Here is a 14,950-nt window from a genome sequence, read left to right on the forward strand (position 1 = left end):
GAGTGAATAAGGATCACTTCAGGACAGACGATTCATTCTGCTAAACAGCCTCAAAAAAAAGTTGCTTCTGAAGCCAATTCAGGAAAAGGCTTTTGCAAAGTAAATTAAGGCAGCATCCAGCAAGCAAACGAAGCAAAGGATAATTGGCTGCCGGTGTGTGTGTGCATGCGCACACACCTCTGTGCCTGTGCCAGTGTGGTGTAGTGGTTAAGAGCGGTAGACTTGTAATCTGGGGGACTGGGTTCGCTTCCCTGCTCCTCCACCTGCAGCTGCTGGGTGACCTTGGGCCAGTCACACTTCTCTGAAGTCTCTCAGCCCCACTCACCTCACAGAGTGCTTGTTGTGGGGGAGGAAGGGAAAGGAGAATGTTAGCTGCTTTGAGACTCCTTAGGGTAGTGAAAGGCAGGATATCAAATCCAAACTCTTCTTCTTGTTGTTAGCCGCCCTGAGCCCGGCTTTGGCTGGGGAGGGCGGGATATAAATAAAATTTATTATTATTATTATTATTATTATTATTATTATTATTATTATTATTCTGTCTTGTCAGACAGGCACTGACTCTTGGTGTGGATAAATATGAGTGGCCTTTTATGCATTGTCAAAATAAGAGAACCAGAGAGGGCACAGATTTGTATAAAATGTGCATGTGCTAATTTGTATGTATGGGGTCAAATGTGGAAATAATTATGACAATGTAAATAGAAACAGGGAGGAAGGCTGTCACCAGGCGGACCTGGGTGCCTGCTCACTCTGTGTCTAGGTGCAAACTACTAATGCACAGCTTTGAGACCCTGCACATCTCCCTTCTTTGCGTTCTCTCTCTTTAAACCTGACTGGAATTGGACAATCCTTGTACAATGTGATTCCCTGCAGAACAGTACAGAATATACCTGTAGGTAGTCAGATGATCTTTAGAGACCCTTCCAGCAGCTGGCCGTGGGAGAGAGTTTCTTACCCCCACATTGCCCCACACCAGGGAGGATGGGTTGGGGCCACGTTCATGTCTTTCCAATGCCAGGCACAACCCCCAAGTTCCCGTACCCCTATGTAACTCAGGCCACAACCTCTCCACACATTTAAAGCATTATGCTGCCACTTTAGCAGTCATGGCTTCCCCAGACAATCTTGGGAACTAGTTGGGGGATCTAGTTCTAGGTTTTAAGCTGCTTGGGGTGAGGACCCTTCCTCTCATTCCTTTGAAAAGAGCCATGTATATGGATAAGGCCGTATAAATAGGTAATAGTTCTCAAGCCGTGTTGAATTCTATGGATTGTGCTGCTTCAGTTTTGTGCCTCTGAGTGCCCTGTTGTTATAATTGTTTGATATTCACAGTCATCTCCAACTGATTTCTCCTCAGCGTTGACTCTTTTAAATTAATGGACCTAAGTTCACCATGTCTATTAATTTCAGTGGGTCTACTCTGATGTAGAACTAGCTTTGGTGAGGTTGTTGTTTTGAAATCATTTTTGTAAGATGCTTTGGAGGTAGTAGTGCTTGTGGGTGTGCAAACATTTTTTCAACAAACACGTGAAGCCACCTGGCTGCTCCCTTTTGCTGTGCCATAAAATAAGTTGGCTTCATTAACTATAAATTCCAAAATCTGGGATCCCTTCAAAATTGGTGCCAAAGTTTTGCAGTCATTTTTCAGCGAAAACCCTGCGCTTTGCAGCGCCCCACAAACAGCGATAGAACGTCAAACCTGGGGGTCACCCAAAACCCCAACATCATCTGAATCACCGCAAACTGGCACCATGCTGGTTTGGAGTGAATTGGACAACATTGGGCTTTTGGGTGACCCTGTGCCCCCCGGGTTTGAGGGTCTATTGCTTCATTTGTCATGTCATAATCCCTTTATCATGTCCCTGGTTAGTCTCTCCCCCCGCCCCCGCCCAATACTTTAACCTACAGGTGGGCAACTTGTGAATTTTGCCCTAAGTGTATGTGGGAGGCAAGGACAGAGAAAGAGGGTGGGAGAAATGGGGGAGTAGGTGGCCCCAGCTACCCAATATACAGTCATTTACAGTTTTAAAACATTTTATATAGTGCTGATATCCATGTACACAGCACTTCTGTAGAGGAATAACAAGATAATAGTCCCCTGCCCCAAGGAGCAAACACTTTCATTTCTGAAAGGAAAGAGGGTAAAAAGAAGGAAGAAGAATGCTGTCCACCACCAGGGTTTGCTGGGGAGAAATCTTTATTTATGAGCCATATTCTTTATTCTCTTGCCCCCTCACTCTCTTTCCCTAGAATCACTTGAAGATGACATGCCATTTGTGGCTGACATTTTGGAGGAGAATGTGCACCTAAAAGGCTCAGCTGCAGCAGAGGATGAATGGAAAGCAAAGCCTGCAGTCCCACATGCCAATGAGGTGTTCACGCCAGAAAGCAATATTGGGATTGGTGTAGGTCCATCCATGACTCCATCTGCACCAAGGCCAGAGCCGTCCACGGAGCAGCAAATTGTGGAAGAAAGCGCTGCCCCAGAGAGGTCGGATCCAGACCTAGCTTCAGCAAGTGCTGTGCCCGCAGCAACTCAGGAAGAACAACAGGGGACGTCTTGGGGATGTGGAGTAGCACCCATTGAAGGGATTTCGGAAGCCAAAGCAGTTGGTGAGACACTTGTGATCAGCAAAAGTAAACTCCCCAGGGCAAGACCAGCTGCCCTCCTGAAGAAGATGGGAGGAGAGAACCCTGAGACCGAAACGGCCGCAGAGAGCTGCCCCATCCCCAAAGCCTCCTACCGCTTTGACCCAGAGGAGTACAACGAGAACACCAACCCCTTTGTGATTGGGGGCTCCAAGCTCCAGAACTCCCCCCCGGCATCCCAGCCAGGCTTTGCTCTTCCACACAGTGACCCCAAGGTGTTGGGACTGGGAGTTGCTGGTGAGTCACAGAGCCGGGCTGTGAAGCTTGAATTTGATTTTGCCGATGGTGTGGAAAGTGCAGAGTCGAAGAAAGCCTTGCCAAGGAAAGCCGGAAGGAAGCCAGCCAGCAAACTGTCTCCTAAGAAGCAAAGAGCTGGTGCCAACCGACCCACTGTGGGCACTGAGGGAGCAGAGAAAGCCCTTGCTGCAGATGCACCCGAGGTGCCCCTCCCCAAGGTCTCCCACCAGGTGGATGCCGTCCATTGGGATGGTCCTAGTTGTAACCCCCTTGCAGGGAGTGCAGGCTTGCAGAGCTCGCCAGTCCTTCCGAGAGATTCCTACAACCTTGACGCGCCTGATCCTTTCAAGCCCACCCAGACCTTGGCTGGCCCAGGAGCCAACTCCTGCCCCTCTGCAGAGAACAGTCTCAATGAGATATTGGAGCTGCAGACCCTGGATGCCTGCGAGGGCGAAGAGCTGCAGAGCGGTTTCGCCTCTCCAAAGAAGCCCAAGTCCCGGCTGATAATGTGAGTGAGGACAGGCGGGGGAGGGGGAATCTGACTTTGCTGCAGGGTAGCACAGAAGCCCCATAGATTACAAGGCTCTGGACAGGGCCGAGCGTGTTCTGGACCCACCAGTGCACCTCATCTAGCACCTCAAGGAAATTTCTTCACCCTGCAAGAATCCCCTGATTTTGGTGGAGGAAGCAAAAAATAAAAGTGCAATGACCCAGTGCTGGGCTGGGGACGTTTCTTCCCCTCTGGCCACCCACCCACCCACCCACCCAGGCATCTGGCCCCTCAAGATGTTTTTTGTTACTGTGGGTTGTGGCCAGGTAACTTCTACTCAGAGTAGAGCCATTGCAGTTAAAGGACCTAGTTTATATTGTCTATTCATTTCAGTGACTGAGTATGACTAAGATTGGATGTAACGCTACAGACGGGGTTGGTGGAGTCTGTCAATATCTGGGGGGGGGGCACAGGGGTATTTACTACTTATTTATTGAGAGTATTTGCACCCGCTTTTCAGCCAAAAAGGCTCCTGGAGTGGCTTATATACAATTGAAATAAGACAGTCCCCACCTGCAGACTCACAGCCTATTAAATGAAAAAGACACACAAGGGGAAATGGGCAGGGAGGGAAGAGGAAAAAACCAGCCTCACGCCCCAGTTCTTGACTGTTGCTCTGATAAGGAATGGCTGGCCCAGTTCAGGGGCAGGAGGCACCTGGTGCAATGAGCCTCCCACTGAGGCAGCCTGGCAGAATGTAGAAATCCCAGTTTCTACTGGGATTCTGCATTTTTCCCTCTGGGGTGCAGGGAGCAGTGTGGTGACTGTTTTTCTCTCACTCTTAACTCTTCCAGGTATGGAGTTTTGCTGTGAAAAAGTCCCAGAAGCTCATGGGCTGCCCGGTTCCCTGGCCTGAATAAATATTTGCAGCTGGAGAGAGGGCAGTGTCTTGTTTTTCAGCTGCTCTAGGAGCATAAGGATGGAGGATGCAAGGGTGTCCTGTGGTCCCAGGGCAGTAGTCACCAAGCTCTGTATTTTCAGGGATTCTAGCAAGACGTGGGGGTGCAGAGGGGCCACGAGAGAAACAGCTCATCGTTCCCAAACGCTACCACCAAAACCTTGGGCCATTAAATAACCTGTGGCCTGTTCTATGTGGGGTGAAGGGGGACTATTGTTATGACTGTTTCTTTTTTATGCTATGTATTATGTTTTTATTATTATGCTGCATAAATTATCTTCTTAATGTTGTAAACTGCCCTAAGATCTTTGGATAAAGGGCAGTATAAACATTGAATTAACAGCAACCACAACAGCTTGGGCAGGGGTGGGAATCTCCGGCCTGGGGGATGAATGCAGTCCTCCAAGCCCTTGGGACGCAGACACACACACACCCTGCCACACCCCCCACCAGCCTTGCTTCACGTCCTCCTTGATTGCTTTTGCCTGGCTGGAATGTGTCCTTGAACTCTGATAAGGTCTTTTGCTTGGAGGGAGGGAGGGAGGATTAAAAGCCTTGTGTAGAAACTAGCCTATTGGACAGAGGTAAAATTTGCATCCATTTCTCTGCCTGCCACTGAGAAAGGCTCTCCAGCCCTGAAAAATGGAGTGCATGTGTGGGAACTGCCTGATCGAATGCTCAGTCCTAAGAGAGATTGTGTGTGTATTGCAATTTAAATATTAAAGCTCCTTGCACACAGAAACCTAGTATGCCAAGGGGAATGGTTTTAGCCTTTTCTTCATCCTGACATGCTAGTTTTCTATATATGGGGTACCTCACCCACTTCCTCTGTGGAGAATACAGCCGCCCCCCCACCTGCTGTGGTACAATCCAGCAATAGGTTTTCCACATTTATTTCCAGGGTTCTGGGTCCCTGCAGCAAACATAGGTTTTTAGATTCCAGCACTGAAAATTAGGAAAGTTCTTGTTTAAGAGAAGCAAAAGATTCCTGTCTCTTCAGGGTGCTGTGGAGCAGGGTCATTTCTCCACCCCTGCCAGGCTGAATAATCACTGGATGTCAGGATGAAGGTTAGGTGAAGTGGGGCTTTGAAGTCTGGATGTGCCAGGATTTCAAAGCACAGGGTAGATTCTGAAAGCCCTTTTGCCAGCAGTCCCCTGCTGCACTTTAAACCTCCAGAAACACACTGCTTTTGCCTGCACATGCCTGCTCCCAGCAGGGGAACTGGGGTGTGCAGCCAATGGAGCAGGATTTAACCCCAGCTCATCAGCATGGGAACTGTCATGCAGCCAAAGCAGAATAGAGCCCTTCCCACAGGACAGAGGTTCCCTAATCCTGCGATGGCCCCCTCGGCCTCTGCTTAAATGGCCACCTTCCCTGGGAGGTGAGGGGAAAGCACTCCCCCCTCAGGCCCCGAGCCAGTCCTAGCTGGAATATGAAACGATCAGAAAGCTGGTGACTTTGGAGGTGGGAAAATCTGATACTGCCTGCGAAGCACAAACGCTTATTGTGCAGGAGACAAATCCTTTTCTCCTTGGACCCTCCCAGCCCTTTGTTATTCACAGCTTCCATACAGTCTCGGGAGCCAGGGTTCCAAGGGCACCGGTGCCGGCCAAAATAGCCACAGGCCCCTGGGAGCAAGCAGACCCAAGGCCTTGAGGAGGTTGTGGTAGTGCTTGTGTCTTGCTGCATCTTCTTCTCCTGTAACGCACCAGGGTTCAGCAGGGACTCGCAAAGGGGTGAGCTCCAAAGCATAGAATCATAGAGTTGGAAGAGACCACAAGGGCCATCGAGTCCAACCCCCTGCCAAGCAAGAAACACCATCAGAGCACTCCTGACATATGGTTGTCAAGCCTCTGCTTAAAGACCTCCAAAGTAGGAGACTCCACCACACTCCTTGACAGCAAATTCCACTGTCAAACAGCTCTTACTGTCAGGAAGTTCTTCCTAATGTTAAGGTGGAATCCTCTTTCTTGTAGTTTGGATCCATTGCTCCGTGTCCGCTTCTCTGGAGCAGCAGAAAACAACCTTTCTCCCTCCTCTATGTGACATCCTTTTATATATTTGAACATGGCTATCATATCACCCCTTAACCTCCTCTTCTCCAGGCGAAACATGCCCAGCTCCCTTAGTCGTTCCTCATAAGGCATCGTTTCCAGGCCTTTGACCATTTTGGTTGCCCTCCTCTGGACACGTTCCAGTTTGTCAGTGTCCTTCTTGAACTGTGGTGCCCAGAACTGGACACAGTACTCCAGGTGAGGTCTGACCAGAGCAGAATACAGTGGCACTATTACTTCCCTTGATCTAGGTGCTATACTCCTATTGATGCAGCCCAGAATTGCATTGGCTTTTTTTAGCTGCCGCGTCACACTGTTGGCTCATGTCAAGTTTGTGGTCAACCAAGACTCCTAGATCCTTTTCACATGTACTGCTCTCAAGCCAGGTGTCACCCATCTTGTATTTGTGCCTCTCATTTTTTTTGCCCAAGTGCAATACTTTACATTTCTCCCTGTTAAAGTTCATCTTGCTTGTTTTGGCCCAGTTCTGTAATCTGTCAAGGTCGTTTTGAAGTGTGATCCTGTCCTCTGGGGTGTTAGCCACCCCTCCCAGTTTGGTGTCATCTGCAAATTTGATCAGGATGCCCTTGAGTCCATCATCCAAGTCGTTGATAAAGATGTTGAATAAGACTGGGCCCAAGACAGAACCCTGTGGCACCCCACTAGTCACTCTTCTCCAGGATGAAGAGGAACCATTGATGAGCACCCTTTGGGTTCGGTCAGTCAGCCAGTTACAAATCCACTGAGTGGTAGCAGAGTCAAGACCACATTTTACCAGCTTCTTTACAAGAATATCATGGGGCACCTTGTCAAATGCCTTGCTGAAATCAAGGTAGGCTACATCCACTGCGTTCCCTTCATCTACCAGGCTTGTAATTCTGTCAAAAAACAAGATCAGGTTAGTCTGACATGACTTATTTTTCAGAAATCCATGCTGACTATTGGTGATCACAGCATTCCTTTCTAGGTGCTCACAGACTGTTTGCTTAATGATCTGCTCCAGAATCTTCCCTGCTATTGATGTCAGACTGACTGGGCGGTAATTATTTCGGTCCTCTCTTTCCCCCTTTTTGAAAATAGGGACAACATTTGCCCTCCTCCAGTCTGCCGGGACTTTGCCTGTTCTCCAGGAATTCTCAAAGATGACTGCCAGTGGTTCTGAGATCACCTCTGCCAGTTCTTTTAATACTCTTGGATGCAGTTCATCTGGCCCTGGAGACTTGAATACATCTAAATTAGCCAAGTATTCTTGTACTATCTCCTTAGTTATTCTGGGCTGTGTTTCCTTTCCTGAATCATTTGCTCCAAATTCTTCAGGTCAGGCATTGTTTTCTTTATCGGAGAAGACTGAGGCAAAGAAGGCATTGAGGAGTTCAGCCCTTTCTGTGTCCCCTGTTTGCATTTCACCATCTTCTCCTCTGGGTGACCCCACTGTTTCTTTGTTCTCCATTTTGCTACGAACATACCCATTATTTTTTGTTGCTTTATTTTATTTTTTGCTTTATTTTTTATTTTTTGTTGCTTTTAACCTCTCTAGCAAGCCTGAGTTCATTCTGTGCTTTAGCTTTTCTGACTTTGTGTCTACACGTGCTGGCTATTTGTTTGAATTCCTCTTTGGTGGTTTTCCCCCTTTTCCATTTTTTGTACACATCCTTTTTTAATCTTAACTCAGTTAAAAGTTCTTTAGATAGCCACCCTGGCTTCTTTAGGCACCTTCCATGTTTCCGTCTCATTATTGTTGCCTGACGTTGTGCTTTTACTATCTCCCTCTTAACAAACTCCCAGCCATCATGAACTCCCTTTCCTTTTTTCCTTTTAGTATTACTGTCCGTGGGATCTCACCCAGCACTTCCCTAAGTTTTATGAAGTCAGCTTTCTTAAAGTCAAGAAATTGAGTCCTAGTATGCTTGGCTGCTCCTTTCCGCTGTATAGTAAACTTCAGAAGAGCATGATCACTCGCGCCTAATGATCCTTCCACTTCTACCCCACTAACCAGGTCATCAACATTGGTTAGGACCAGATCTAAGATGGCTGTTCCTCTTGTTGCTTCTCCCACTTTCTGGACAATGAAGTTGTCTGCAAGGCCAGTGAGGAATCTGTTTGACCTTATGCTCTTGGCTGAGTTTGACATCCAACAAATATCCGGGTAATTGAAGTCCCCCATTACTACTATCTCCCTTCCTTTTGCATGCTTGGCCATCTGTTCTAGGAAGGCATCATCTATGTCCTCCGTTTGTCTTGGGGATCTATAGTAAACTCCCACAATGAGTTCAGTTACAGATAGGTAGCCGTGTTGGTCTGCCATAGTCAAAATAAAGAAATTCCTTCCAGTAGCACTTAGTTGGTCTTTAAGGTGCTACTGGAAGGAATTTCTTTATTCCCACAATGAGGTCTCTGCTATTCTTCTCTCCCTTAATTTTGACCCAAATGCTCTCACTTTGGCTTTGAGGTTCTAAATCTTGGATCTCTTCACAGGTATACACATCCCTGACATATAACGCCACTCCTCCTCCTTTCTTGTCTGGTCTGTTTCTCTGAAATAGATTGTATCCCTCCATTATTACATTCCAATCGTGGAACTTAACCCACCAAGTTTCAGTGATGCCTATTATGTCATATTTAGTTTGCTGTACCAAGAGCTCAAGCTCATCTTGTTTATTTCCCATGCTTTGCGCATTAGTGTACAGACATTGAAGTCCATTAATCATTCCCCCGTGTCTCTTATTTAAGGATTTTTTCCTCCCGCCACTAGGTCTGCGTGCTGTTTGCTCCATTTGGTCTATGACATTTGGATGATCATCTTCATCAATTGATAGACTCCTACCTTCAGGAGCACTGTCTCCCTCCCCCACATTAGTCAGTTTAAAGCCCTCCTGATGAGGTTCCTGAGATTTTTGGCAAAAACATTTCTCCCAACCGTTGTGAGGTGCAGCCCATCGCTTGCCAGAAGTCCATCTTCAAGAAACTGCAGTCCGTGATCTAAGAATCCAAACCGTTCCTGTTTACACCAGCTGTTCACTTCCACTATTTTTCCCTCTTTCCCTGGGCCACGTCGTTCAACTGGGAGGACAGATGAGATGACAATTTGTGCATTTAATTGCTTCAATTTCCTGCCCATAGCCTCGTAATCTCTTTTGATCTTCTGGAGGCTATTGCTTGCAGTGTCATTGGTTCCCACATGAACCAAGAGGAAGGGGTATTTGTCAGTGGGTTTTATGATTCCTTGCAGTCGTTCAGTTACATCTTGGATCTTAGCAGTTTCAGCCCTGACGAGATTTCTGTGTGTGAAGTGCTTCTGCATCCAAGAGAGCGCATGTATACCTGATGGGAATACTTAGTGGGTTGTGGCTCCCCTGCAAGCACACACCAGCTGTGTATGCCCACAATGCCAAACAGACTATTCTGGCTTCAAAAACCAATTAGTGCACAAGTGGTCTGTGCTACAAAAAGGGTTTCCTTTGCAGCCACTTCACTGCTTCTTTGAGGTGAGTAGCAAAACAAGCCAGGATGCAGCTCACAGCTATAGCTTCCTGCTGCATGTAAACCTGGAAATTTTGGTTAACGGATTCAACACAAGCCAGGTTTAAAGCCATGGTTTGATACTGGCTTCATATCTTGTCTTCATTTGAAACCGTGGTTTCCAGGTTTTCATGCAACAGGAAACTATGGCTGTGAGTTGGGACCTGGCTTGTTTTGCTACACAGGTGAAAGGAGGAGCCAAACAGCCTCAGAGAGGCTCTGCATCTGCAGAAAAACCCATGCGCAAGTATTTTTGGCTTTGCATTGTGTGCAAACACACCCCTCCCCCTACATACATGAAGCAAAAGATGCTTGGCCATATGCGAGCATCACAACTTGGTCACATATGGCTCCTAGAAGGGCTCCACATGGAACTAAAACATAAGAGTTTTACTGTGTTGGAAGGTGGTCTGTATTGTTCCAGCCCTAGTAGCGTGGTTGGCAATGTACAGTATTGTGTAGTAATTCAGTGCATTTCAGGAACGGGGATGTACTGTAGGAAGAGGATAGATGTCATAGACGTTAAGCCCCTGTTCTTAGCCTATGCAAATTAACAAATACGGTGGTACCTCTAGTTACGTACTTAATTCGTTCTGGAGGTCCGTTCTTAACCTGAAACTGTTCTTAACCTGAAGCACCACTTTAGTTAATGGGGCCTCCTGCCGCCGCCGGGCCGCCGGAGCACGATTTCTGTTCTCATCCTGAAGCAAAGTTCTTAACCCGAGGTATTATTTCCGGGTTATCAGAGTCTGTAACCTGAAGCGTATGTAACCTGAAGCGTATGTAACCCGAGGTACCACTGTATTGGTATGACAAGTTTGCAAGAACTGAGCTGTTAGATCAAACTAGAGCCTTGTCCTAAAGGTCAACTCTAGCTACAGTTGGCTTTGAGTAGTGCTAAGTCTACACTATGCTAAAAACACAAGAAACTTATGCCTGGTAATCCTGGTCCTTCCCCCTCAAAGCTGAATTTTACAACTTTGAGAATGTTTGCATAGTTTCCCCTCCATTGCACAGTTCTGCAGTTTTTGTTTTGTCTCGTTTTACTGCTCTTTTGTGTAATTTCTTTTTGTTCTTCTAGTTATACTGAGGAGCAGGCGCCACGTGGAGCTAATACTCTTCTGGCTTTTGAAATTGCTGTGGCGCTTGCCAGTGCAGAAAATTCATGGCTACAGCCTTCCTGATAGGCAAGGGATTGGGCTGGATGACCTTTGAAGTGTCTTTTGCCTCCGTGATTCTATGTCCACACGTATTGAAGCATATCTTCATAGCCATGAGGGCTAGAAACCTGAGATGTTGTTTCCTGATTCTCAGGAGGCTAAATTATATTCCCTCATGTAGCATTCTCCAGCTTTACATCAACAGGGGGCTCACATAGCCCTGGCTCTAAGTTATGCACTCATTTGTAGGGCTTCTGCACACCAGCAGCAAACATTTGAAGTTTTACATTTCTTCTTTGCATAGTCTTTCCACTCATAGTATGACTTCTGTATTTATCCAGGGAGAAAATATATATACTGAAAACACACACACACACACACACACACACACACACACACACACACTCCCCTGGGTCTTTTACATGTTCTTTTTTCCCCTCTCCCTCCATCTCTCTACCTTTCTTTCTTTCCTGTCTGTTCATTTTTGGTGCATCAGGACTACAGAACAAGTGAAATTTCTCTGTTTTCTGTTGTAAGTACTTATTTCCTTTCTTTTTCTTGTGTTCCTCTTTGGGTTTTGGTGTTTTTGTTGATTTTTTCTCTCCCTCCCCCCCTCTCTCTTCATTGCATGCAGCTTCCTCGCCTATTTATTCTGAGATTTTTGTCTGTCTCTTGTCTCCAGCCTCCTCTTAGAAGACCATAATTTCACCTGGCAGCTTAGCTTTGCAGCAGAATGAGGCCTGGGAGATGGCTGGGCTGGCTGCTGTGGCATGCTTGCTTTCTATGAGTTTCCAAGGCATAACAAATTCCGTGCATTTGCTGTGTGCTCCCCCCCCCCGCTCCCCCTCCCAAAAAAACACACATTATGGCTCTTCTTTCATTCCAAAGCCAAGAATTCGTTTTTGGTTAGCCCACCTTTTTCAGAAACGAATGTCTGGGTCTTCAGTAAAAAAAGCCACATAGTTTCAGAGATTATGGCCCTTCACAGTCTCAAGTGGGGAGCTTCAGCTAGCTCTTATCTTCCACATTGCAGAAATGGAAAACCTACAGAACTAGGCACGGAAAAAGTTTCCCCAGAACAGAGTGAGAAGGATGTGGTCCTCCAGTCCCAGGTGTCATGGCCAACAGCATAGGGAGTGACACCAGTTATCCACCCTGCCATCTGAAGAGAGGCTGCAATAGGCGCCTTTTCTTGCTTTAGGAAAAAGGAGAGCCTGAGGCAGCACTTAGAATCATAGAATCATAGAGTTGGAAGAGACCACAAGGGCCATCGAGTCCAACCCCCTGCCAAGCAGGAAACACCATCAGAGGAACCTTGGGGAACCTTCTTCATCCCAAGGGCCGCCTTCTCTTCTGGGCAACGTTCTGGGGGCCACCTGCTAGCAGTAGGCAGGGATCAAGGCAGAAGTGGGCGGAGGAAGGACTGCCATGTTGATCTTTGTTTATAGGGCCAGTTTCCACACACAGCTGGGAAGCAAGAGGCATCACTGCCGCTCCGGGACACCTTTGCCAGAGAGGGGTGTGGTCTACAGGGAGGGGCATGGCCTGGAGAGAGTCCCAAGGGCCACAGAGACCACACTGGGCTCCTGGGCCTGAGTTTCCCCACTCCTGGTATAAGGCCAAGGCATAGATCCTCTATTAAAAGCTGCACAATCCTGATGGAGATTTTTCCCATCACATTGGATGGATGGGCAGTTTCAGGGCAAACCAAAGTCAAGCCTTCCTTCATGTTGCTGTGGCAAGATGACTGTGAGGGCTAGCAGCTTAGAAAAGGGGATTAGATGCCTATGGGGGGGTCTTTCTGCATGGTGCCTCTGTGGTCAGAGGCAGCTTCTGGGCAGCTGTGGCGAGAGGGGGCTCTTGCTGTCCAGCTTAATTGGTGGGTTCCTAGCACTGTGTTCAGTTCTTTATGGACCTGAGCTGCTTTGGGAGGCCAGTTCTGTATGAAAAGTAGAATAAAATCTGCCCAGCCTCTGGCATAAGTCAGGCTTCCTGGCTTATCATGGTGTTTCTGTGAATGAGCTGCCTGCTGGTGCACTCTGCCTACTCTCACCTCCCCTGGCAAGAGGCGCTGTGCCCATTACATCTGAACGGGGTATCATGATTTGCACAGGGCTTCGCAGGCAGAAGCAGCTCTCCTGCTCCTGGGGAAAGCTTTTTGTTCCACTGCTTTCCTCTTGTGCCCTTTCCTGCAGTGGCATCACTTGGCTTCCTCTTCCAAGTCCACAGCAAGAAAGAAAATCTGTAGATGCCGCCACATCCATGGTATTGTTCCTCTGCTTCTCTTGGAAAGTGTTAGTCCACTTGGATTAGATGATCCTTGCGGTCCCTTCCAGCTGTACAATTCTGTGGTGCTATGATTTCAGTTTCAAACATTGTTGAGCCAAAGTCATTACAAGAGGGAAAGTTAACTTCTGAGATGCTTTAGCAAGAGACCAGTAGCAGCGTAGGAAGGTGCCTCGTATCAAATCAGATCATGGATCAGTCTAGCTCAGTATTATCTTCTCTGACTGTCAGCAGATCTGCAGGTATTCAGGCAGGACTCTTTCCCACCCTACCTGGAGGTGCTGGGGGTTGAACCCAGGGCCTTCCTGCATTTAACAAGTACTGTGCCGCTGAATCGTCACCCTTTCCCCAGCTGGAAAAACTGACTCTGCTGCTTAATATCCAGGATTGGCTGAGTTGGCAGCAGACCTGTGTTTGCCCTCGTGCAAAGCGGCTTTTAAGTGTTGGCTGTTTCAGAGTCTATGGTCTTTTGAGCACAGTAGCTGTTGTGTTGGTCTCTCCCTTCTTCTCTCCCCACCTCCTGTTTTAAGAAAGAACATGGCCTTCCCCGATCAGGGCTGAGATCTGCTATGCCAACAACGTGGGTGCCAATTCTGGTCCTGCCATCTGGTCCTGACTACTTGCCTCCCTCCCTGACTCCTCAGCTCCCTACCCCACACCCAATAACAGAAAGTCCAACGCTGACCCCGTCCTCCCTTTCTCTCTGCAGGAGTGGCTGCAAGGTGAAGAAATATGAAGCACCGTCCCTGGTTCTCGATGTCTGCTCCCAGGTATGGGGTAGCCAAGAACTGCCACTTGCTCCCCACATTCACAGGAGAGAAGGCCCACACGATGGCTATAGTCTCCCTCCACTGTCAGAGGCTGTGCACCTCTGGGGGGGGTTCGGGGGAGAGCCGTGGCACTCAGGTCCTGCTTGCAGGCTTCCCTTAGGCATCTGCTGGGGGGAACATGAGAGCAGGAGGCCACATTCAGTGGGCCACTGGCTGGATCCAGCAAGGCTTTTCTTAAGTAGTAATCCATGTGGAAGAGCTTTGGATTTGGAGAAGGGTTCCTTGCACTAGCAGCCGGGGACAGGTGCACCTTCCAGAGTTGGCATCCTTGGGACTCTGCCTGGGCCCACGTCCCTCAGAATTACTCTCTGCTGTTCCTGCCTCTATCTGCCCTCTTCCTACTGTCCAAAAGGAGACAAGGGAAGAAGAAGGAATGGCAGCTTTTGCTTGCCTTGCTCTTTCCTGCAGGGCAGCGGAGCAGATGGGGCACAGGGGAAGAGGGCAAATGGGAAAGAGGGGGATCCACTCAGGGAACGGTCCACACTGAGGGCACCTTAAGAACCTAAAGCAGACCCTGGAATATAGGCTGAGTCAGACCATTGGTATTGTCTGCAGTGGCTCTCCACCAAGCTACATTGGGAGCCGCCTTGTGCCAGAATAGGCTACCTATCAGCTCCAGCACTGGCAGGATCTCTCCAGTCTTCCAGAGAGGGTTCCCCCCGCTCCCAGCCTGCACAGGAAGAACCAGAGCCTTGTTTGAGATACAGCATGAGCCATACCAGTGAGCCACCGCCCTTCCTACGGAGGCATCCGACTGCCTGCCTGT

At 48.1% G+C, this 14,950-nt stretch overlaps 1 protein-coding gene across 5 annotated transcripts in view; it reads left to right on the forward strand.

The window, feature by feature from the left end:
• The window catches only part of TACC1 (transforming acidic coiled-coil containing protein 1), a 130,612-nt gene that overhangs the window by 70,863 nt on the left and 44,799 nt on the right, over nucleotides 1-14,950 (forward strand). For 4 of the 5 annotated variants that reach the window (XM_082200290.1, XM_082200287.1, XM_082200289.1 and 1 more), the window contains 3 exons: nucleotides 2,251-3,394; nucleotides 11,565-11,600; nucleotides 14,064-14,124. In XM_082200290.1, the coding sequence (XP_082056416.1) occupies nucleotides 2,268-3,394; nucleotides 11,565-11,600; nucleotides 14,064-14,124 (1,224 nt within the window). In that variant the 5' untranslated portion in view covers nucleotides 2,251-2,267. The remainder of the gene's footprint in view (nucleotides 1-2,250; nucleotides 3,395-11,564; nucleotides 11,601-14,063; nucleotides 14,125-14,950) is intronic. The other variant, XM_082200288.1, reaches the window with a different exon arrangement.

This window comes from Podarcis vaucheri, assembly GCF_965113315.1.
Source record: "Podarcis vaucheri genome assembly, chromosome: 15".
NCBI classification, from domain to species: Eukaryota; Metazoa; Chordata; class Lepidosauria; order Squamata; family Lacertidae; genus Podarcis; species Podarcis vaucheri.